Source organism: Parasteatoda tepidariorum, chromosome 1 (assembly GCF_043381705.1).
Source record: "Parasteatoda tepidariorum isolate YZ-2023 chromosome 1, CAS_Ptep_4.0, whole genome shotgun sequence".
NCBI classification, from domain to species: Eukaryota; Metazoa; Arthropoda; class Arachnida; order Araneae; family Theridiidae; genus Parasteatoda; species Parasteatoda tepidariorum.
The window spans coordinates 68,392,226-68,417,305 of record NC_092204.1 but is presented as its reverse complement, the minus strand read 5'-3'; the positions used below and the strand labels follow the sequence as shown (position 1 = coordinate 68,417,305).

Genomic DNA, 25,080 nt, shown 5'->3' with positions numbered 1-25,080 from the left:
AAGTTCGTTACCAGAGTCAATCTTTCCAGCTTCTTCAAGCCCACGGTAGATCACTCTAATTCTAGTCCATAATGCCTTTGAAATCTTTTCTTCGGCATACTGCAAAGCTTTCTCGTCGGACAGTGATAACTTTAAAGAAACTGCGTCTTGATTCGTAGTCTCCCAAATGGTGAGTTTAGTTAGGTAAGTCGAAGCTTTGTCAGTTAAAGCTGGCCTTAGTCTTTGCAAATTCATAAAAGCTTTCAATTTTCATTGCCCAAAGATGATAACTTGACGATGTCAACTTTGGAATTCCAAATACTTAATCCTTCTACATGATGATTCGTAAACAATCTCTGCTACCAACTGTTTGTTGGTTGAACTTGAGAAAAACCGAAACAGTTGCCGGCAAATTAAGTTTGATTAAAACATAAATTGCAAAGTAAACATCAAGCATACACAATGTAGTAATAACGCATACACAGTGCTTTCTAAGCACATGAAAATGGAACTGACAATACCACCCTCTCCGACATTTGCACAGTTTTTACTAAGTTGCGATTTCCCTATCTTGAAAATCGTAGCCTACATGACGTAAGGAGCGCAACTTACCTAAGAGGAGAGAAAAATAGAGATGGTCGCACATCTACTACAAATATGTTAACTGTCTTTTAGTCAAGAGGTGAAAAAAACCGGCGTTAAAACGCATATTGTAGTTTCTTGTAACCATTATTATTGAGTTAACCGTACAAATTGTACTTAAAAAAATTGAAAATTCAAAAAAATATATATATTTTCGTTTAAATAGTTTCATATGTATTTACAGATTAATCCAAAATAAAACTTTAAAAAAAAAAATAGTTGGTATTTTGCAATTTTATTGAAACATGCATAACATAAATAAAACAACAATTTAATCTTCGCGCATTGATGCATCACTCTAAGCACTCACACATTAAATAAATTATTCCTAAGACTCATCAATCTTTCTGGAACTTTTACCAAACTTCGCACTTTTTCTCAGGATTCATGTTCGATCCAAGGGGGCAGTTGTATGCAGTAGAAAATTCTTTTAAGTTGGACATAGGACCTATCACTCTGGGAAAATAAAATAACATTTAATAATCTTTTAAAACAAAGATAAAATTTTAAGAGTCCTCTTTAAGAAATCTTTGTTCTATAACGAATACACGAAAGTTTCTTATTGATTTAGCAACGACTTATTAATAATTTTAGTTCTTAAAGTTTTGACTGTTATTTTCATAATCGGAATGCAAGTGGTTTTAAATAGTTTTCAATGTTTCTTTGGAAGAATTTTAAAAACACAATATTAAAATTTTGTGACTGCGTTCAAGAACAAATTCCAATAAGGCAAAAATATTCCGAAAAATTACTCAAATGTTTAATAAGTAAGAATATTGCCGGTACCCCTTAGGTACCCACTGGGCAAGTAGAACCCCCCCTTTTTTTTTCTAAAGAGGACTCTTAATAAGCGTTGCACAAGATCGATTAGGTACATAGACAATGAGTATTGAAGAATTTTTAACAATAAAAAAGTAACTATAATTAGAAATAGGAATTAGTAATAATCACCGGCAGTAAGAAAATTCCTTACTGTTTGTTTACTGTTGTTATTTTCAGTTTAAATTTCGATACATTTGAGCATGTGAGATAGTTTGAGTAGCGTTAGATGCATAGAGTTGGATGTTAACTGTCTTTTAGAATAGATGTGAGAAATGAGGAAAATATGATTATAATAGTACACAAACCGTATCACATTTTCCGTGCTAAGTAGTTCAGATTTTTTTTTTTAAATTTTTATATTATGAAAATGAAATTTGGAAAAATTATTTATCATTTATTTTAATAAATAAAATTGTTTTACCGTTAACAAATTTCATTTTAGAATTTTGGTTTAGAATGATGATCTTCTAGAGTTTGGAAAATTTTTTTAAACGTTAAATAAAAAAATCTCACCAGACAAGAAATCGGTCACTCTTAGAGAAAACGAGTAAAGCAGAATTTAATACTGTATAATTACGCCCCTAACCACCTGGATTCAGTTATTGAATGAATCACCAAGTTTTTTTCAAGTACATCACTTTCTGTCACTTGTTGAAGATTTGATTTCGAAAATCTATGATATTGCGGGTATATTGATTTCGGTTTTTTATCCGCTTTTCCAAAACATTCTACAAATTTTTATGGGGCTCAAACCTTGTTGCTTAGCAGGATAATTTAGATTTAATTGGGTGTCTAAAAAACCTATCATATGTTTTGCAAAGCCCAAGTGAACGGTTCTACTATCATCTTGAAAAGAAGAGCTATAACCGATTACCAAAACATCACAGACACTCCTTAGACTGGAGAAAACTAACAATAAAGAAGGATGACAATTTTTTTTCAGCAATCTTATGTCGTTATGTTCTAAACAACAAATTATTATGGATTGGCCAGTTTAGGGGAAATTATACATGTATTCCATTGTAAGAAAAATCTTCATTTACATAAACAAAAACGAATACTTTTTGAGCTAGTCTTTTTGTAGTAATCACTTTTTGAAATTGTTAACTTTTCACGTGAGAGCTTAGGAACTGGGTGAGAGCACACACCCAAAAACATAAAATATTTAACATCACTTGGTATAGACAGAGTCCAGAAAAGTGATGTAGCCACATTTCGATTATAATTTAATCATTATTGAAGCATTTTAATCACATTTCAATCATTATGGCAACATCTTCATTACCTTTTTTAAATAGTTATCAGCTTGTTAACAAGAAATTATTGCAAAAAGAACAATTTCGGAATTATGGATTATTTTGTAATTTTAGAGTTCATGCGATTTTTCCAACTTAGCAATAAGATTTAAGCCTTTCAGAGATTTCAGAGACAGACAGTAAATAATGAAAGAAACCAAGTTTTTTTAACACCCTATGCCAGCAAATCAACCAATGAGCTTGTAATTTGTATCGATTACTTTGGTTTTATTTGCAATTACTGCATACAATTTTATAAGCCTAAGTTAAACATTTACAGAAATATGGAAATGTGTAAAAAAAACAAATTGTTTTTGTGACTTTTTAAAATAAAGCTCAAAATGACCAGGGGTTTTCCACAAATTTTATTTTATAGTATTGCAAATGACAGTAACTTATAAGAGAATAGCAAGTACATTCAATAAAATTTGTTGAAAACCCCTGATCATTTTGAGCTTAATTTTAAAAAGTACAAAAACTACATAGAAAATTGCTCGAAGCTTTCTACGTTTTAAGACATTCAAATGAAACTTCGGTATTAGTTGCCAAATACAATTTACTGCAAAATTACGAAGAAAAAGGAATCAATTTTTTTTGTGCATGAGCAGTACGAAAAGAACGACTTTAAATACTCATATTTTGCGTAGTTTTAAGCGAACTTTTTTCAAGTTTTAAAGCAAAATTTTTGTACTTAATTCAAAATTGCGGTAAAATTTTGTTTAATTTTACTGAATATTTCAAAAAATTATAGCAAGAAACGTAAACCAAAAGGAATAGTTTTTTTTTAGATAATGTCTATATTTCTGGAAATATTTAAGCTGGAATTACGAAAGTTTATGCAATTGTCGCAAATAACAATTAAAGTTAATGATACAAGTTAAAAGTTTACGAAAAGATATTTAAAAATACTATAGTTTTCTTTCGTAATTTATCGTCTGCCTCTCAAACTTTTAAACGCTTTTAAACCTTATTGCAAAGCATTAAAAATCGCACGAATTAAACTCTTAAGTTACAAAATAGTCCTCTGGGTATTTCGTGAAAAATTTTAAAAAAAATCAAAATGTGTCTCTTTTATTATGGTTGGGTAGTGTATTTGAACCGCTTGGCTATTTGCCGACCAATACACTAACAAATCACATGTTGTTTTTATATTCCTTAGTAGTAGTTATTTGTTTAAAAGAAATAAATATTTTACCTAAATTCACCTGGACTATGAGGATCAACTAATACCATCAGTTTCAATTGTTCTGGTCTATATTTTGAGCACCATGCCTAAATGTACAGAAATAGTAGATGAAGATTTAAGCAAATATTTTAAAATTATGCTGAATCAATCATGTTAAGAAGGAATTTTGTTCATAAATAAAAATCAAAACATATTTCATTCAAAATTTTGATCTGTTTTATAATATGTTAACAAATAAAAAATTAACAATAATTTCTAATGTTATAATTATGTAAGCAGACTCACATTAGCTGCACTAATAAAGAAAAGTTGGCTAGGTGTATATCTTAATCCTGGTAATCTTCCTTCAGAGCCGTGATCTTTTACCCAAGAATGATAACCCTGTAGTAAAATTTAAATAGCAATAATAATAAAGAAAAATAATTCATAATCAGTAAGAGTAACAATAATAGTAATAATTAACAAGAATAGCAAGCAGAAGTAATTAAAAGGAATAATATATAAGAATAAAAATTAATATGTAATAAGAATATCAATTAAGATAAATTAATAAGACTAATAAACGAGAAAAACAATTAATAATTTAAATAATTAATGTTAAAAATAATTAAAATATGATAAATAAATATGATTCAATGGAAATTAGAATCAGTAATAATAATAATATTAATAATAACATAATTTTTTCTGAATTGTGTGAAATCATTATGATAAACATACCGATCTTATTGAAAATCGTTAGCAACTAAGTTGTTGATTTCGACTTTCAATTACTTATTACTTTTATCTGTATTTAATGATTTTTAATTAACTCATTTATTAGTTAAATGAACTTAGTTTCTACTTTTAAAATTGTATACATTATTATAGTGATTCGCATCAAGTCACTTTATGTCTCAAAATAAAATTATGGAAGATTGAAGACGAAAATAAAACTGGTATATCATATCGATAAATTTTCCCGCCTTACCCGATAAGCTTCCTTTATTCCTCCATTGTCTGCAATGTTCTCACCTTGAGTGTTGATTCCATTTACCTAAACAGAGGTTTTAATGTTAGGTATAAAATATATTTAAGCACGTTAGTAAATGCAATGTATCAAGCAGAGTATTAGTTTCAAAGTAAATGTTGAACAGGTTAAATCTAAACTCCAAAAAGTTTTGTTTCCTTGATTATGTGTAAATCTGTTTAATTTCTTTAACAAGCTTGTAAGAATAATATAAGGACTTATGGCCAGTCCCTGACTGCGTGTTTGATACCTTGGGGGAATTCCTAATGGGTCGTTTCACTTTCTGTTTTTGAAAAAAATTGGGTTTGTTCAGGAGAAATTGTAATGGAGCAACAAGGAATTATAAACATTTCAATGATTACGTACTTCATTGTGTATCATTAAAGGGTTACATATCTATCATAGAATATATTATAGGTCAATTAACATTATCTTACATAGTTTTACAATGGTTTGAGAGGCTTTGGGTTTAACTGGTAGGGTCTGGCTTCTCCAAAACTCCCTAGCTGTTTTTCAATCCCAGTCCAAGGCCTGTTTGGCTTATTGGACCTANAAAACTCCCTGACGCTTTGGGTTTAACTGGTAGGGCTATGACTTCTCCAAAACTCCCTGACGCTTTGGGTTTAACTGGTAGGGTCTGGCTTCTCCAAAACTCCCTAGCTGTTTTTCAATCCCAGTCCAAGGCCTGTTTGGCTTATTGGACCTAATATTTTCGTGAATACTTTAACTTTTTCTATACTTTAACATATCCAAACTTTTTTGAGAATTCAACCCGGATTGTGAATATATATCTAAGATATTGAGTTATATCATCAAACTAATAATTAAATTGAACGATGCTTTCATTGAAGTTGAAAACTTTATCATGAAATTAGGAAGGATCAAATCGCATTATCTAGTTCGATTTATTTCCCCAGCAAGATTGAAGGAAATTTACATGGGGGTTATAATGATCAAAATTTTTGACATCAGGAAAGTAAGAAACCCCTTGGAGTGTATTTTACAAATGCTGTTTCCTAAACGATTCAAAAAAATTTTTTTTTGCCTGTCTCCAAAGCAATTATTTGTACTGATCCAAAAATTATTTATACAGCTAACTTGCGCGTTGATTTTGATTCCATCAATACTTACACTTGTGTTGACCAATATTGTATTTAATTAGAAATAATACCTTCAGACCGATTTCGGTAGTGTAATTTCCATATTGATGAATGATGCATTTGGCCTTTTCTTTAAAGTTATCATCAGTTTTCTGATCCCACCAGTTTCTGTTGTTTCCGTCTTTGTCAAACTGCTTACCTGTATCAAAATAAATAATATATTTTATACAAAGTTATTTTCAAAAATATGATGATGCCAATATTATATTAGTGATTCAATTACCCATATCATCAAAACCATGTGTTATTTCATGTCCAATAGCAAACCCGATTCCTCCATAATTCATGTAGCTGAAAATAAGAAAAAGTTTTAAAATAAATTATGAGAATGTTTCTTACTTGAACGCAATTTGTTAATGTAACTAACGTAATTGTTTAGATGATTTAATACACCACAGTGCATATATTCATTATTATTTTGTTTTTCGAATGTCTCTGAGTTATCGTAACTTCTTGCTCATTATCCGCAGTGATATATGTCCTGCAGGTGGTAATTTTGGCAGTGGAGAAATGAAACTTATTGCACATTCTGCACCACTGTATTATACGGCAGTTCGTTTAATTCAGGGGAAATAACATTGAATTCGAAAGCCTTGGAAAAATCTACATCATGTGTGAGCGAATCTGCATCATATATTTGAACTAATAGGCAAAGAAACGGGCTAGTAGACGCATGATCACGTTTCAGAGGAATTCACACTGGATATGAACGAAAACCTGATTAGCTTAATTCATATTTTACTATTAAAGTTCTCGTTCGCATCACACGATAGAAAGTTCGCGATGCCTGAAACCAAGAAAATAACTAGCTTTTAACACTCCTATTTTTAACAGGTAATACGCGGATTTTACGCAGAAAACTATGAAAAAAAAATATATAATTTAAAATTAATTTAGACGCATTGAATTATTTTTTAAGTATAAGAGTTTGAAATTTTTAGAGTTCAAAATTGTATAATTTTGTATTAACATTGTGCTTCACTTAAAGTTCATTCCGCGCGTTGATTGCCCCATTTTAAAATCTTCCTCTTTCGTGAGAACAAAAGAAATTTTTTCCTGATTAAAACATCTGTCCTTTCGAATTCAGACTTGTTTTGTTAATTATATATTGATTAACAATTAAAAACTTCATTTTAAGAGAAATTGTCTTGTGTAAGAAGAAGTTGTCTTGTGTCTTGAAATAAGAAGGAATGTTTTATTCCATTTAAGAAATATGAACACTCTTCATCAACGAAACCCCGATTTTTGCTCCGTCTTTCGAAGCGAACTAATTGCAATCGACAGGGGACTAGAGAAAATCTTGAGTGAAGGGCACCTTGGAAATACTTGGATACTATCTGACAGCCGTAGTTCAATTCAACACCTCAAAAATTGGGCCCTCATTGGAGATAAAACCAGTTTTTCGATCTTACAAAAAGTAAAGCTCATTTCCCAACAGCATGAGGTCCACTTTCAATGGATCCCGTCCCACGTCGATATCCACGGCAACGAGTTGGCTGACACTCTTGCAAAGAAGGGACTAGACCATCCAGTCCCCTCCACCTCAGAGCTTACATACCTTGAACTTTTTGCAAGGCAAAAGGCCCAGAACAAACAAAAGTGGCTGCTTCCACCTATTCACTACTGGTATAAAGCAAAAAGACCAGGACTCTCTCTATCTCTCCCTGGTGACAGGCAAACCAACACCTGCTTATCCCGACTGGCCAGTGGACACCTGAAAAGTCTCACATTTTCTGCAAATCAAAAGATCTTTCCTCTTTGCCCTAAATGCCAACAAAACCAGGCATCACCTGAGCACATCTTGATCTGTTTAGGGCTGGACTGGAACGATATTCATTCCTCTCCCATTCTGGTTTCGGATTTTCTCAATGTCAACGGATTCATTGATCTGGTCTGACCCCGTCAGACCAGATGGGAATTAGCAACAACAACAACAAGAAATATGAAACTCTGAAGTCGTTTTTCTAGGAAACTACTAAATCTATTTAAAGCAAACAAACAAATCCTTTTATTTCTCTAGTTACAGTGGAAAGTTTTCGAATTAAAGATAAAATCCACCGTAAAAATATTTTGGATGGTTAGATGATTCTCTTAGGTTGACAATGATTACTGAATATTGGTTCAATAGCTTTTTTAAAAAAAAGAAAAGAAAGGTATTTTAACATGGGCCGAATTTTCAAGGTTTTTTCTTAAATGACTAATGTAATGCAGTTTATTTTTTCGGGATTTACAAATTTCTTTAAGCATGGCATTTTATAACTAAATTGATATTTTAATAATATCAGTAATAATAATATATTATATAGTAGTAATAATTGGTAGATAGGAACTATAATAATAGGTATTTTATTTTATTTAGTATGAAAAATCTTTCTTTCATTGAATCTTCAAAAAAGAACTGCATTATATAAACTTTTAAAACAATTTTATTTATAATTTAATTACTTTTATACTGGAAGTTAATTACATAGACGGAATCTAAATTATCGGAATTACCAAAACTAGTTATCGAATCTTTTTGACTAATAAAAGAAAGTACTAATTTTTCTAAAATTATTTAATAAAACTTCCTAACTTTCTCTATTTTTAGATGCTATTATTTACATAGTCCTTTAGATAATACTTACCATGTTTAACTTATAATTTACTTACTTTGAAAATTTCAAACTCAAAATGTGTTTAGATTCTATGAATGAATAATTTTTAATGTTTATAGAAATAATGATACTCATAGAAAAGAAATTCTTTATCATGTTTTACTTCAATTTTTTATAGCAAAAGCACTTGACTATATATTATTGGTCAGCATGTGCCAAAGAGCAATATATTCGCTATACATATCGTTTTCTAAGTCATTTGCGAATATTTTGCCCATTAAGATTTCCAACGACGATCACTAAGATTACATTCTACTAAAAATAACTCAAAATTATAACAAATTATTACGAATTTATTTCTTTAACATGTATTATACTTTTACATACATAAACTTACGTATATTTATGGTAAATGTAATCTTTTATTATAACTGGCCTTTAACTTTAGAGGACTTAGACATTTTTATGGCATTTTCCCTCTAATTTCGTACATTATATATTTCACTTTTATTACTGGAAATTCGAATCAAAAATACAACTTTTAAATACATTGCAAAACGAAGAATAAAAATGTCTGGTTTGATATTTAAATAACATAATGTAAGTTAAAATTAACCTTTGTTACTTACTTTGGTCTATCATTACTGAAAAACACATTTTGCAATATTCCTGCAGGGAATTCTGAAGGAAAGACATTAGACAATGAGCAAAAAGAAACTTGTTAAAATTAAAAATAAAAATGCTTTAAACTTAGATAGTATTCAATCTTTAAGTACTTATAAGTAGGCATGCATAAAAGACACAGTCAAAATAACATAATTTTTTCAGTAAAACAGGTTTATTAGAGGAAAATTGCCAATGAAATTTATAACATAATAAACCGTGATACCATGAAGGGATTAACTGTGAACCACGATACCGTGAGAAAACCAAGCATATATTTATAAATTGTATTTAGACAGTGATACCAAACATCAAAAACAATTGCATCTGCACCACAACAGCACATCTTGTCTCACAGCTATTTCAATAAATGTTTCTTTGTTCAGTAAATCCATTCCTGTGGATCCTCATCCAGACCTTACTCCCTGAATTGAGTGAATTGTGATTTTTTCCTCTGCTCGCGATGATTGATACTTCATTTCAAGGGACATTATTTTGGGGCACTAAAAATATGCAAAAGGCTGTAACCAATCAAAGGAAGATTCCTCCATTGCAGTTAATGAAAAGGAGCCCACTGCCGCCGTGATTCCTAAAGTTGTATCCGTTTTACCAACGAAAGTCCCTGAGGTTGAGGATACATCGGCAACACCGTGACTAGTCAAGAAAAATAAATTACCAACACGCCAAAATACCAACAACCAAAAGCCCAACACGGAAAAAAAGGAACAGAGCACACCGGCTGATTCTGACTTAAAGCCAACCGGCAGCAAACCAGCCATCAAAGACTTTCCTGCCTCCAGTCGTTGAGCTAGATCCAATGGAAGTGGATACTCTCAAAAGATTTTTAAAATCTTACAAAAGCGGTCTTCCAGCTGACACAAAGACAGAATAGATTTCCATGGAATTAGCAAAGTTCCGTATCGAAATTTCCAAAGTCATCTAGTTCAAGCATCGAGTTTGCAGAACCTACGATATCCTCCCAGAATTGCTCATCATCATCATGGGCACTACCTAAGACCCAATCAGTACCCACCTACGTCATCTCATATGCTGTCCAATCCGAATTGAAAGATTCAAGGGAGGACGTTTCCAGATTCAATGCCACCGCTGTCAAGGATTTGGCCATGTTCAGACTACCTGCAGAAACATACCGAAGTGTGTGAAGTACGCCAACTTTCATCTCTCCTTTGAATACTCCAGAGATGAGACTTGACCACCCAAGTGCAGCAACTGCTTAGGTAAACATACCGCCAACAACTTGGGATGCAAATTCCGATCCAATAGGAAGCGGCCAACCACAGTGAAGCAGTTTTCAGTCTCTACCACACTGAAACAGAGTCTTATGGAGTTTTTCTTAGAAATAAAAAAGCTTCTCAAGATGCCCGAGATCCATCAGCTGTTTCGGACTCTAATTTAAAATGAACTACCACGAACGAACATCTAACCTCTGCCCTATTCCCACTTCAAAGTTAACATCGTCTCCTTCAACACAGATGAATCGATTAGTACCGTTTTCGGTGGCAGATGCTGAGATCTTGCATACTTTGTAAACTCATAAGAGGAAGACTATTCCAGTAGTCAAGTTTCAGCACTGCTAAGGAACAGAAGAAGAGTCTCAAACGTTGCGTGGCGTCTCAAGAGAATTCCGAGGTAAACAATGTTGAATTATAATGAAAGTTGATGACAGATCAGAATTTGTTGATGGCAGTGTAGAAATGAAAACGGGACGAGATGAAAAAAAATAGCATAGGTTATTACGTTCTCTTTTAACAATTTTCATCAGTGCGCATGTATGTGAGCCCTACAATATAAAAACAAATATTTTTTTTCTCCCAAAATTAGATTCTTTAAGTTCTATAAACTTTAATTTTTCAGCCAAATCTGTTAATTCTCTTTCAATTGAAAATTGAATTTAAAGCAATGTCATTTACTGCTTAATGCTACTTCCAAAAAAGTACGCCATGATTAATTTCTTTGAAGAAGCTTTAAATAAACATTAATTAACTTACACAATATATATTTTTTTGAATAAATGCACTGCAAACTGAAATAAAGCATGAAACTTAGGTGGTTTTTCTACTTAGAACAACAAAAAACCACTATTTTCGTGTCAATAAAAGAGCAATTAAAATTTCGTTTTTAATTTGAGTACAACTTAAAATTAAATATATGTTTCACTACAAATGCTTAACTTATGGTTCTTTTTAAGATATGCACCCAAAATTCCTAATACTCTGGAAGGAGAGTTTATTTTTATTGTAATATTTCGGCAAATAGATATGCCGAATATCGATATTTGACTATAAACGTGTAAAAATAAAATTTAAAACATTTATGGTAGCAAACATACAATAAAGCTTTGTTAATCTACACATTTAATGATTAAATATTTCCAATAATTTTTATTTAAATAAAAAGAATAACAAAACAAACTTTTCCTATGCAATTGCACAGATTTAATTGATTTTGAATATTCACATGAATATATGGAAAAATACTCATGTTATTAGAAATAAAGTGTTATAAAGCTGTAAATTCAATGAATGAATTAGAAAATTTTTATTCTTTGAATTAATTTTATTGATTATCACTCAGTTAAAGAATCTTACTTTTTCCTTTTCACGAAATAAACTTAGATTGAGCCTATTTCGAATGCACACATGTATTAAAAAAGGGTAAAAGTATTCATGACTGAAAAAAATATAATAATTTTCATTACGCTAGGAATTTAATAAATTGATGTAAATATTTAATAATAAATTTTCACTAAGATAAAAAGAAATATGGAATAAGCATTACCTATGCTATTTTCTATGGGGTTATAAAATGCGTTGACTACCGCTGCGCCTGCATGATCCTTCCAGCTGTTGAAAGTCAAATTCTGGTTTAGATTCTTGGTCAGAATTGAAAATCACGATATGGTACATTTATTTGAAATTTCAGAGTTTTATTTATGAAAATGAAATGAAACAATGTAGTAAATATAAATTTTTAAATAAATTTATTTTCTTTCGAAAGGAAAAGTGGAATAAAACTGGTTAAACTGGGTTGTTGGCTTATTGATAAATAGCTTTTTGAATTAGAATTTGCGAAAATAAAAATATTCATTGCTCATCTATGTTTAAATTATTTCTGCATAAAGATTTGGTAAGCAAACGAAATTTGGTTTATAGAGGCCGAGAATTTAATAACGAAGTGGCTTTGATTTATTCGTGTCTAGTAATGCAAACTACATCAACTATTCGCTTGAAACCGGCACTAATTATGCTGCCATTAATTTACTCAATTTTTTTCCTCATATCCATCAAGAAAATTTAATACTGATTCAATTGATGTGTTTTCATAGTTAAATAATTTAGGAAAGTTGATCTATTTTTAATACTCACCAGCTGCAGACAGCTAAAGAGATGTAATATTTTGAAACGTTGTTTTAAAAAGTAAAGCTTTTTTGAATCGATAGCTTTAAACTATTTCTCTGCTTTAGAATTTTCTAGTTATTACTATTATTACCTTACACAATACAAAAATTCCTGTATATCTTTCATTAAAACATAACTTAACTTTTTCGATATTGTAACTTTAAAATAATAATCTTTCTTTAAAATACATAAACAGTTTTTGAAATGTTGTAGATATTAACTTGAGTTGTGTTAGGTGTTAATAGTTTTAGTAGATATTCCCAATAAAAATATTAGCTACCGTAAACCGGGGCGAGTCTACCCATTTTTTCAGTTTGTCAACTTTCAAGTGGTCAAACTTTTGTAAATATTAAAGAAAAAAGGCTTTGAATAGGTGTTTCGGANTTACGGTAGTACTAAAAAAAAAAAAGAAAAAAGAAAGAAACAGCATTACAAAGGATCCCGCACAAATCGTATGAAAATTAATTCTCTGTCAAGTTGGCTGAAAATTTAATATATTGTAGCTCATAACAATATGATCCAAAGTTGTCATTCATTAAATCCAAAAATTGATAGTTTCTGAGATATGAAGTCTCAAAAATAAGTAGTGATTCTCAATAACCATCACTGCGCTAGCATTAACCAAATGTACGGAATGCGGAGGTTGTTAGATCTGATTTATAAACATGTTATACTCTTTATAAGGGCTGGCTGTTCAAACAAAAAGATACTTTGACAAATGTAAATAATTGATGACTAGTTATGTATAAACATAACTAGTCATTAATTATTTGAATATCATTCAGATTTTATTGGGGAGGTTGATTGGTTGCATCAAAGCCTTATAAACAGTTAAGCATCGGTCGAAAACTTGAAGTGCTTTTAAACCGCTTGCGTATTGGCCACACACGAATAACTCATAAACACCTTTTTCTAAACGAACCAGAACCAGAATGCACAAATTGTAAAGAACCTTTAACTGTTATACACATTTTGATCGAATGCAGTAAATTTAAAAACCAGAGATTGCGTTATTTTTGTACCTTCCATCCGTCATTGTTTTCACTAATTGGATATGATCCTCACTCTAACATTTTCTCGGCATTTATACATCTATCTAGTTTTTAAACCAAAACAGAATTATGAACCTAGCTGTAAAATATCTACCTGGAGGCGCGATATAGCCAAGACTGGCTCTTGCGCCAAAAACCCAAACAACCAACCAACCAGCATCAAACGTACATTCTATTAACTTCATAGATGGATACTTGATGTAATATCTATGTCTTGCATATCCTGAAAACCATATAACACTCACATAAAACCATAAACCATATAATGTGTGCGAAAATACCGAATTTCCAATGGAGCGCGCAAGGGCGTGCTTCAAGGACTTCTCACCACAATGGCATCTCTTACGTTTGAGATGTTCCTCTTATGTATCACCTTTTATGCATCATCTCTTATGCATCATCTCTTATGTCTAAATCTCTTGTCTTTGAGGCTCCGAAATGCTAGCTTTTGTCAATAAGAGCTTTTGCTCATTCTATATTAAATTTTCAGCTAATTTAACTGAGAATTAATTTCTATAAGATTTGTGTTGGATCCCTTGGAAAATTTAAATGTACATGTAAAATAGAGTGGCTTATACAATATTTCAAATAATAATTATATTACCACAAGCTGGAATGAAACAAATTATAAAAAATATTTTCTAAATGGTTTAGTTTTATTAAATATAAAAATTTTTTCAAACGTTAAGCACATTTCAATATATAATTATTTACATACATAATAACGAATTAGCCATACATCACATGTTGTAGCCTAATTATGTAATTTTATTCAAATAAAAGTTGGAAATGCTATACTTACTCTCCCTTTATATTTGGCTTTCTCAATTTAGAAAAATAATAATTAGTGGTCCACTTTCTAATGTTCAAATTGTTCATGAAATAATTTTCGCTTGTAATTGTCAACTGAAAAATAAAATTTCAAGATTAAAAATTTACATTTTTTTATCATGAATTTACAGTTACGTATTTTTACTCACATTCTCATAAAGTTGAGATACCAGGGAATCATCCAATAATTCTTGAGGATACCCGACGTAAGAAGCGATAGCATTTGCCTGTAAAAACAGATCAGTAATTTTTAAAAAAAAATGCATGCTAGAATAAACACAAACCTTACATTGCAGATAAAAAAATTAATTGTTATAAACTTCATTTCTAAATGAATTATTATGAGTGTTAGGAATTTAAAAGTTTTTTAAAAAAAATCTGTTAGATTTCCTGAATTATATTTCTTCTAAAATATAAAATCAAGGAAGAAAAGTTTTGTTTTTCATTTCTATTCAAAAATTAATCAATAATTGAATCTGTAAATTAAAGAAATTTCAATGATGAATATCTGTTACCCTTAGATCTAAATAACTGCAAATAAGTGAAAATTGGAAAAGTTATTGTTTGGGAGTGAGCCGTGTTTGGAAGATTTTACCTTTAACATAGAAAAAGGCACCGGTGTTTCAAGCTGTATTTCATAGCTGAAAACTATTAAAATGCTGTATATAATATAATATTTTTCACTTATTTCGATCTGAATTAATACAAAATATTTAATGAAAAAAGTATGAAAAATCTGTTTAATAAAAGTTCTGTATCAAATAATTATTGCAATTTATTTAAAAAAAAACTCGAAGTTTACAACTTTTAGAGTTGAGTGATGAGCAGTAAATTAAAAACAGAAAATAGTGTTTTTGAACACCCTATACCAAAAAAAGAAAATGTAGCAATAAATTACTTTGGTAACAATTACTTTGGTAATTATATCCAATAATTTCACTTAATTTCGTAAGAAAAGCTTAAATATTTATAAAGATATCGGCATTCTTTTTTAAAAATAATTTTTTTGTCTTTCGTGTTTTTGTCTCGTGCTATAATTTCAAAAATATTCAATAAAATTAAAACGAAATTTTTAGAGCAATTTAAAGTTAATTAAAAAATTTTTGATTTTAAATTTGAAAAAAAAATTCGTTTAAAACTATGCAATAAGTAATGTAAGCAATTCTTTTATACTGCGCATGCGCGGAAATATTTCGCTTTTTTTTTCTGTTCTGTAGTGAATCGTATTTGGCAATAATAAAAAAAGTACAATTTGAATTTCTTAAAATTTTAAAAAGTTTCAAACAATTTTCTAAACAATTTTTGTACTTTTTTAAAAGAAATTCAAAATGATACGGATTTTTGGGCGAATGTTTTTTTTTTGTATCATAAGACAAAATTAAATAACAAATGATTGTACCTTACAACAAACACCGAAACATAATTGCATGAGAAAAAAAAGCAAGACAAAGTAAAAATACTCTTGTGGGAGATCATCCCCAACAATGCCGGTGTAATTTTTAATTAATCTTGTTTAATGGTGCAAAATAATTTTGTGGAAAGCCCCTCATTATTTGAGCATTCTTTTAAAAAGTAAGAATTACTTTAATATTAAAAGTATTAATTAGTTGCCAAATACATTTCACTACAAAATGAAAAGAAAATTTGAATTTTTCCCTTTCATGCGTAGTATAAACGAGCTACTTTAGTTACTCATATCTTGCGCTGTTTTAAACAAATTTTTCTCAAGCTATAATTTCAAAGCTATAATTTAAAAATTAATTTTAAATTTCACCAATTTTTTTTTTAAATTTTATTGACTATTTTAACAAAAATATTTACCAAGTTATAGTAAAAAAAGTAAGACAAAAAAAATTAGTTTTCTATAAAAATGGCCATATATCTTCATTGAATATATCTCCACTGCAGAGAATTTGCTATAAATATTACTGTAAAAATTATGGTATATCTCATTTTTTGTTCCGTAAGTTTTCACGGTGAAACAATACCAGCACCCTAGTTACCAGTACATTTTACCAGAATTTGATCCTAAATTTTTTACAGCGCAGCTATGTAAGGGTAGATAGTTAAGCGAGGAAATTTAATGACATTAATTTCAAAAGTTTAGAAAATTACATACCTTCTCTATAGCTTGTCTCCTGGTTTCTTCATCCATCCAATCAATTTGTTTGAGAATCTCTAAAAATGCATTGCTAATATATTTCACCATCTCCGAAGCCTAAAATAAAATTTTTAATACTGAATGAAGCCTTGTTACATCAACTATATCAGCAATTTTCCAGGGACAAATTTGAACCAAATTATAAATTCGCAAAAATAATTTTCTTTCTGTATAAATTATTTTTAAAAATTAATTTCTGTTTTATTTTAGCAGTGACTATGCGCCTCAAACGTGTAAAACTTTTTACTTTTAATTTCGCTTCTAAACTTGTTTTTTCAATATTGGGATTTAAATTCTTTTGTTTCATTATAAATCAATACAATTATGGCCAAACAGATGGCTTAGATTCATCGTGGGTGGAATTATTTTAGAATTTACTCATCGGGATACTACAAAGGCCATAAGTTCTGTTTCATTCATTACAGGAATTGCAAATGCCGATTTTAAACGTCTAGTTTCTGCCACACTAGATGGCAGCACCGAGACTCTATTTGGATGCTAAAGTGCACTAGAAATTTAATTTTGCCGGAAATTCCAATAGCCAATAAGGCATTCCAGGGATCTTTTACATGCCGCATAATCATACGACATGGCCGCTGAGGATTTTCTGCATCCCGAAAATCCGGTGTCTGGGCCGGGGATCGAACCCGCAGACTTGGGCTCAGAAGACTGACGACAAACCAACTGTGCCACCCAGCCACATATAAACGAATGTAAATTCATAGATATTCCACTTTATCAACTTTAGTTATGAGTAGACTCTGTATTAAATAGTCATAGTTCATTAAAATAATTTACTTTTAGTGCTTGTTGTTAAAACTATTGAATAAGTAAGCGATTAACTGTCCCAAAACCGGGATACGTATTTGTCACTAAATCATTTGCATTATATGAAAAATTTATGAAAATTACTTAAGCAAAATGAATGCTAGAATCAAGATTGATACTTGTTTATTATTAGAATTATTTATTACCTTATATGCATAAACTCTTATATAAATATTGAAATGCAATAAATAAGTTTATTTAGTTTTAAATGTAAAAAATACTCTTAAGATACATTTTCTTATTCCTATGTTTGTAATGAAGAAAAATAATTATCATAAGTCCTTTGAATTCCGAATATAAAATTTTCCCTTAACATAAATTATAACTAAAATATAATACACTTAACCTTACAACTGCAAATGAAACTTATTTTAAGATAAACATATTTCTTTATTTTCGTACCTTTTGTTTGCTGTCGCCTTTGAAATAATGCTTTATGTAATATGAACTTAAAGCTATTTCAAGATTTTCACTTAAGGAGTTCACGCATTGTTCCCACCGGGGTTTTTCTTCACGTTCCCCTGTGATTGCTAAAACGTATTCTTGTACCAGAGCTTTCCAATCTTTGGACAACATTCCTGCGGAATCTGCAACAACTCTCCACATCATATAGTTTGCAACGATTCTAGATGGAAAAAAAATACTTTGTTAATGAAAGCTTGATGAGGCTCAATGCATGCTTACGCAATCAACAATTTAAAAATATTCAAGAAACGCCAATATTATTAAACAACCTCTCTAACTAATATATATAAATAATATTTTTTAACGTCATACTGAGAAGAATCAAAATATCAAAATCTTGTTGTTTGGACAATTATTGGAAAGAAATGTGAAAATTATTGTTTTGAGTGTGTTTAATGAAACTTACTTTTAAAAATATTAAATCATTATTTTGTTTATGTAATCCTGATTAGACAGGTAGACACACTTTATGTATGAGTCATGTTAATAGTTTTTTTTCATGTGTTGTTATTAGTTTTATAACAACAATATAAAAGAGCAGGCTAAGCCTTACCAACCATTAAATATAGTAAAACAACATTTTATCACACAGTTAGAAAATTCTCTGAAAAACTGGTTTAAACAATTTATTTCATTACTATTTTATCATATTCTTACAAAAGAGTCAAATAACCATAAAAAGATGGTATTTAATATGTTAACTGTGAGAAAAATCGTTTGTTAACTGTTTTCCCCTTATACGGTTAAACAACTAGTAATTTATTCGCACCAACTAAGCCCACGTTATGAATACACTTAGTTCCTTGCAGCTGTCGGCATATTATTACGCAGAGGTTTAATCTGTCAGTCTTATGACTGACTGAATGGTTGTTCGAATCCCTGAGCTGAAACAACAATTTTTTCATTCTTTCTTTCATCACAGGAAGAGTTTTCAGTGTTCTACATTCCCTAATAGGTGAATCCAGACTACTGGAATACGAAACTGTCATTCACGCACAGATAGCAACAACACAGAGCTGATTAACACAAAAAGTCTAGTAATTTCTATCTCTCACGATAGATGGCACCACCATTTAAACTAATTAAGGCACATTCCACGGTTCTATTTGGCAGAAACACAACACAACTAAAACCTGACTCCTATGTCCATTACCTAACAAAAAGCCTCCATACAACCTAACTCCAAGGTCCAGTTAAATTTCATTTTTACAGTTTTGAAACCATGGCAGATGTTAATGGTTACTAAACTATATAATTTTGCATTCGCGGTTTTGGTTACTGTACCAGTTATAAATGATTTCAAAGCCGTAGAAGTAAGGAATTGTTTCTAAGCGTAAACCTTACTGTTAATCGGATGGATAGTTTGCTGACAGTTGTTTGCTGTAATTTTAGAATGAAAATTTCAACAATGTAGTGTATTGCTGGTGAAATTTCAAGTATATTTGTTCGGTTAACGATTGAAATGTACATAAAAAGTGTGTTTTTACAACTTTTCACTAAAAATATTGAAACAAGATTTTGTTATTGTAATGTATTATTTAAAGTATTATTGCATGGTAATCATTTGAAGAGAATGTGAAAAGTGCTAACTATAACCTATTATTAAAAATATTAAAACAATATTTTGTTGGAATAAATATGAAAAGATGTGAACCATTGTTGCTTGTTTAACAATTGAAAAGAACATGAAGATGGTTTACTATAACTTATCATTTAAAATATTAAACAAAATAATGAAAGGTGAATAATGAAAGGTAAATAAAATAATGAAAGGTAAATAAAATAACCATATTCAGCGGGGAAATTAAAGCTTGAAAGCGCTTTTTTCCCTGAGAAATACATGAAAGGTGATCTGCAAGTTTCGCACTCTAACAGTTTAGAACCCCCCCCCCCCAAAAAAAAAATAACATTTAAAATTGAGAATAAGAGAATTGTTCTGAAAAAAATCACAGTTCTAAAACCGTTTTCTAAAAAGACAAATTGAGTTATTTTTTCGGTGAAAGTATCATCTATAAACTCTGATTCAAGCAATGCACATGAAAACACTTTTGAGGGAGTAAATCATTGTAGTTAGACGGTTGTCTATGAGTTTTTTCAATTTTAGAAGCTTGAGTTAGCATATTTCTTTCAGAAAACGCACTTTAGTATTATATTTAAGGGCTTTTTTAAAATACTATAATCGTTATGAAAATAATAAACGTTACTCTTAGATTAAATTTTGGTCGGGTCGGACAGATTTGGCTAAAATTTTGGCTATAAAGATGCAGTTTTAATGGTTTTGCGGAGTCAAATTTTAATTTAAATTAAAGTAGCCCTTTTTCTGAATAAATATGCATATTTTTTGATGTATTTGAATTTTTATGCCCCCCCCCCCAAATACGAAATAAAAATGGTGGTGTGGTCGCAATCTGAATGATATGGCCTCAATAGTCTAGTTGGAAGACTGGATGCAAGTTTTAGCCTTTTATGACTGTTTTATACTTCTTATGCATTTCGCTTTATATATGAAGTAATTTAAGTAAAAAAAATATTTTAGTAGCCATTTGTGAAAAATGTTTACCCAAAAACAATATCTAGCAAAAATTGCTTACCACTTTTATTAATTGGGTAGTTTCACTTCAAGAAGAAGATGATCACGGATACCCCCACATGTGACCTATGACGCCAGCGGCATATGATCATTTATAAGCAATATGGAGTGTTAAAGTCGAGTTAAGTTTCTCCACATTAGTTGGAATGTTGAATAACGTGAAATTTATTAAATACAGTGCCGTATATCAAATATAATTCTTTCTCGTCGGATGAAAAATTCAAATTTTCTTAAGCTAAGTAAGTTTAAGTAATAAAATTAAATCTTTAGCAAAATCATGAAATAGTTTTGAAAATACAATTTTTTCCTTTAAAAGAAAAACTTTTTAAAAAAATTTTACTTTTTAGGAACTATTTAATCGATTATAGTTAAAATTTTATTTTTTGCACGCTGAAAATTCACTCAACAACACGTGATTAATATATTACGAGAAATTTTATTGCAGTAGCCATTGCATTGTGGAAAAAACAATCACAATATAGTGAAAAAAATTCAAATATCTTATATTTATGAAGTAGAAATAATACCTTTTATCTGTTTTAGCAATGAGCTCTCCAAATTGCTTTAGAAAGTTTGGAACCATTACAATCAAGGTTTCAGTATCAGTAATAGGATCATTCAGAAGTCCATTCAAATATTTGAGCCAATCAATCTACAGAATATTAAATAATACACTTACAAAAAATATCTTTGAAAATATTAAAAAAAATTATTAATTTGTTTGTTAAGCAATTGAGCTGCAGCCAAATTGCTTGATGTGTTAATTTGATATAGTAACAGCCAGTGTCTAAAAAAATTAAGTTTCATGATTTCACTCTTACACCAGCAAATGCCGACGGTCAACATGGAAATGTTCGAAAACATCAATTAAATTACAAGATTTGTCTCTTACCCCAGTAAACGTCAACATTCAGAATGCAGTGATTTAAAAATTAGTTTATACGAATTTTTCTAATGAACTATTTTAGTCATGAAGCTTCTGTAAATAGACATTTTCCGCAGCAGGAGCAAAATAGTGATTGATGATAATGATTGATTTTCAAAAATACATGAATGTGAACTATTCACCAGGGAAAGATGACATTTAGCAAATTTTGAATTTACTTAAGTAACTTTTTAAAAAGGATTAAACACCAAATACAGGCTTCCCTAAGCATTTTAATTTCTTTTTTTGTTTTAGCTGATGAAAGTTTGAAAATAGGTCGATTATCTTGCAAAGGAGAAAGGAAAAAGTTAAAAATATCATATTACTGTAAGAATGGATGGCTTTTATTATATGAACATATGTCCATATTTGGAGCCCTTGGACTCAAAATAAGCATCTTTTACAATTATGCAAACAAATTCTTAAATAAGGGTAAAATTTTGCTCGGAGCCGGAAAAGAATATAATTTTTTTTCTCTTTCTTCTATGATCACAATGTTCTTCCTGTATCCAAAAACGGCACGCACGCTGTGTCATGTCTAACTGTTTTTCAATACACAATACAAGGCTCTTTTGAAGACAATGATAAGACACTTCAGCTGCTACAGTATTTATTACTTTTGTCATCGGTTTATGTGCGGTTGCTGGCAACTCAGTTTTCGATTAAGCAGCAGGTTGTTTTTGCAGATACAAGTTTAGGACCCTCTTAATGTCTATAATATGCCCGAGTGATCATTTTTATCTCATTGCAAATAGACAGTCATGGACAAAAATACAAAATTCACGTCGAGTCAATTTTGTAGATACGAATCTCACAAAAATTCTTTCAAAAGGGATTAATAATCATAAAAGTGTTTTCTAATATTAATAATTTGCTTATGTATCAAATTTAAAATAACTCTTGATACCCGCAATGTTGTTTTATTGTTTCGCTGTAATGTATTCAAGTGCAAAAATGAGAGACTCACTCTTATGACTTCTTCAACTCTTTTAAATTGCGTTAAATGCATATGCTGCCATCTATACTCAAACTTCTGAACTAAATATTTTTACAGCAATAGCCTTATTAGGTTCAATGGCCACATTTGGATCATTTATTTTAATTCAGAATCAGAAATATTTAAAAATAGAATCATAAAGAATACACTGTAAATCGTATAAATCACGACATAGCGTATGTTGCGATAATGCGCACATCAATGGTGCAATAATTCCCACGAATTGTAATTTTTTTTCTTCAAAACAACGGATTTAAAATTCGTAAGCTCGATTACTTCTTAATTTTAAACCCAATTTGATTAAGTAGGCATATAACATCTTTCAAATCCTACTTGTGACAAAACTTTTGTTGCAGTTTTTATCACAAATAGGTAATGCAATTATGCTTAATATTATGAAAGTCATATTTTACCTACAAAAATGGTGTAAATATGTTTTATTGGAGCTTTCACTCACACAAGACAGTTAAAATTTTCAATGGTCGAACAATTTATTCATAAGAAATTTTAATTTATTATTTTACTCTTTAATTTAAGTTGTTCCTTTTATTAAAAAGAGTTAGTCGGAAAAGTTAATTTATTTCATATTTTGCAACGTTTCAAGGAAATAGTTAACTACGTTAACTAGAATGTGATTCGGAAGCAGTGGAAGACTAAATTTGAGTTATCATGTTTGGTGAAAAATTAAACTTTTTTCATTGTCTCTGCATACAAAAATTAAATACATACATACAAAAATGTAATTAATTTTCTGAACAACTGCGTTATTGTCGATAATTTAATAAAATAAATTATGGGTGCACTGTAAAAAATACCCAAGTAAATATTTGGAATAAAATGAGATCATATGAAAATCTTTTAAATACCTGTTTTCGTTTTGTGGAAAAAAGATCAAGTCAATATGTATTCCTAATCATATACTTAATAATGTACGAAAAAATGATAAAGACATCTAGATCAATATAAATGACTGAAAAATACATGATTCTACTGCATATAAAGTAATATAAAATTGATTTACATAATGCTATAGATTATTTGTACGAACTATTTTAATTTAAAAATTTAAAAATTTTGAATGCTATTAAACCTTTTTTTTTATAAATTAATTGCTAGATAAAGTTTCATTGTAAAATAATCTTCTCCCATCAGTGCATTTCTAATATTTGAGCATTTAAATCAATGCTTTGATTCTTACTCAGAAGACAAATATTTAAAAAAAATAACGGTTTTAATTATGCTTTCAGATTGAATATTTTAAATTCGATTTTTTAAACTCATAAACGTCATATACAATGTCCGTGTTGCCCATACAAAGTTATAAAAAAAAATCTAATTTAAAATATTCAGCCTGTCTAACCATAATTTCAACCGTTAACCTAACGTTTAATAAACCGTTACTTTTGTGTACTTGTCTTCTAAGTAAGAAGGATAGAAATATACATGATTACATTATTATTTAGGTTAAGATTATGAACTATTATGATCGATGAAAATGTATTCAATGTTCTAAATAACTTTGAGAACAAAATGAATCAATTTTACCTGTGGAACCAATTCTCGTAATTGTGAAATAGTATATTTGTGGTACATAGTATCATAATCTCGTCTTTCCTCTCTTGGCAAGGAATACTAAAAAAAAGAATTTTCAGAGCATAATTAAAAAAGAAGATGAACTACAAATTTAATTTCTATACAAAATTGCTAAAAAGAAGCATTTTAATTATCCTTTAATTAAATGTAAAGATCGAAACACTTGCTGCTCTTAAGGATCAAGCCCGCGGTCGCAAATGCATGTCTGCACTTTCAAAAATTGATTCAACTTTGAACCATACTCTTAAAGTGCTAAATTGAACCTGGTCGCATTTGCATAGCTACACCTTCAAAATTGATTCAACGTTATGCCATAATAGCTACACGTAAGGTGATAACTGAACTTGGCCATATTAGAAAGTCTAAATTTCCAGTGTTAAGTCATAATACCATAAAAATTTTTGCTACTCATAAGACGTTAAATTGAACCGTGTTTCCGTTGAAGTTGAATCAAAATATCGTATAACGAAGTTTAACAAGGATTAATGTGCACGATACCATGGCACCAACTTTGTATTATTTTTCAGAAAATTTGAACGTCATTTTAGTTTAATATGCTTCAACACTTCTTATAATGCTTCTAATAGAGTGGTAATAACTGATATCTTACCCATTCAACTTACTATAGGTGTAAAGGCAATCTAATCAATTTTATCGTAAGCGTAGAGTGTTTAAAAAAATGATAGCTCACAATTCTATGTTGCTTAATTTTCAGTTATTTCAGAAATGAAAAAAAAAAAAAATTCTCAAATTTAAGTATATTTCCGAATATAAGCCCATCCGTGTATAAGACGAAGAATAAACAATTTATTTGGAAATTCACCCAAAATTCTAAACTCGCATGTAAGCTAACCCAAATACAGGCT

General features: G+C 29.9%; 1 protein-coding gene across 1 annotated transcript in view; it reads right to left on the bottom strand.

The window, feature by feature from the left end:
* Positions 1-837: 837 nt before the first annotated feature.
* LOC122270586 (neprilysin-2-like) overlaps positions 838-25,080 on the bottom strand; it is a gene marked incomplete in the record, with an annotated part of 41,280 nt that continues 17,037 nt past the window's right edge. Inside the window, 14 exon segments of the mRNA XM_071181722.1 lie at positions 838-1,077; positions 3,934-4,010; positions 4,210-4,305; positions 4,895-4,960; positions 6,105-6,232; positions 6,317-6,384; positions 9,320-9,371; positions 12,153-12,217; positions 14,627-14,730; positions 14,805-14,882; positions 16,775-16,873; positions 18,047-18,269; positions 21,227-21,351; positions 24,167-24,253. Coding sequence (XP_071037823.1) covers positions 978-1,077; positions 3,934-4,010; positions 4,210-4,305; positions 4,895-4,960; positions 6,105-6,232; positions 6,317-6,384; positions 9,320-9,371; positions 12,153-12,217; positions 14,627-14,730; positions 14,805-14,882; positions 16,775-16,873; positions 18,047-18,269; positions 21,227-21,351; positions 24,167-24,253 — 1,368 coding nt within the window.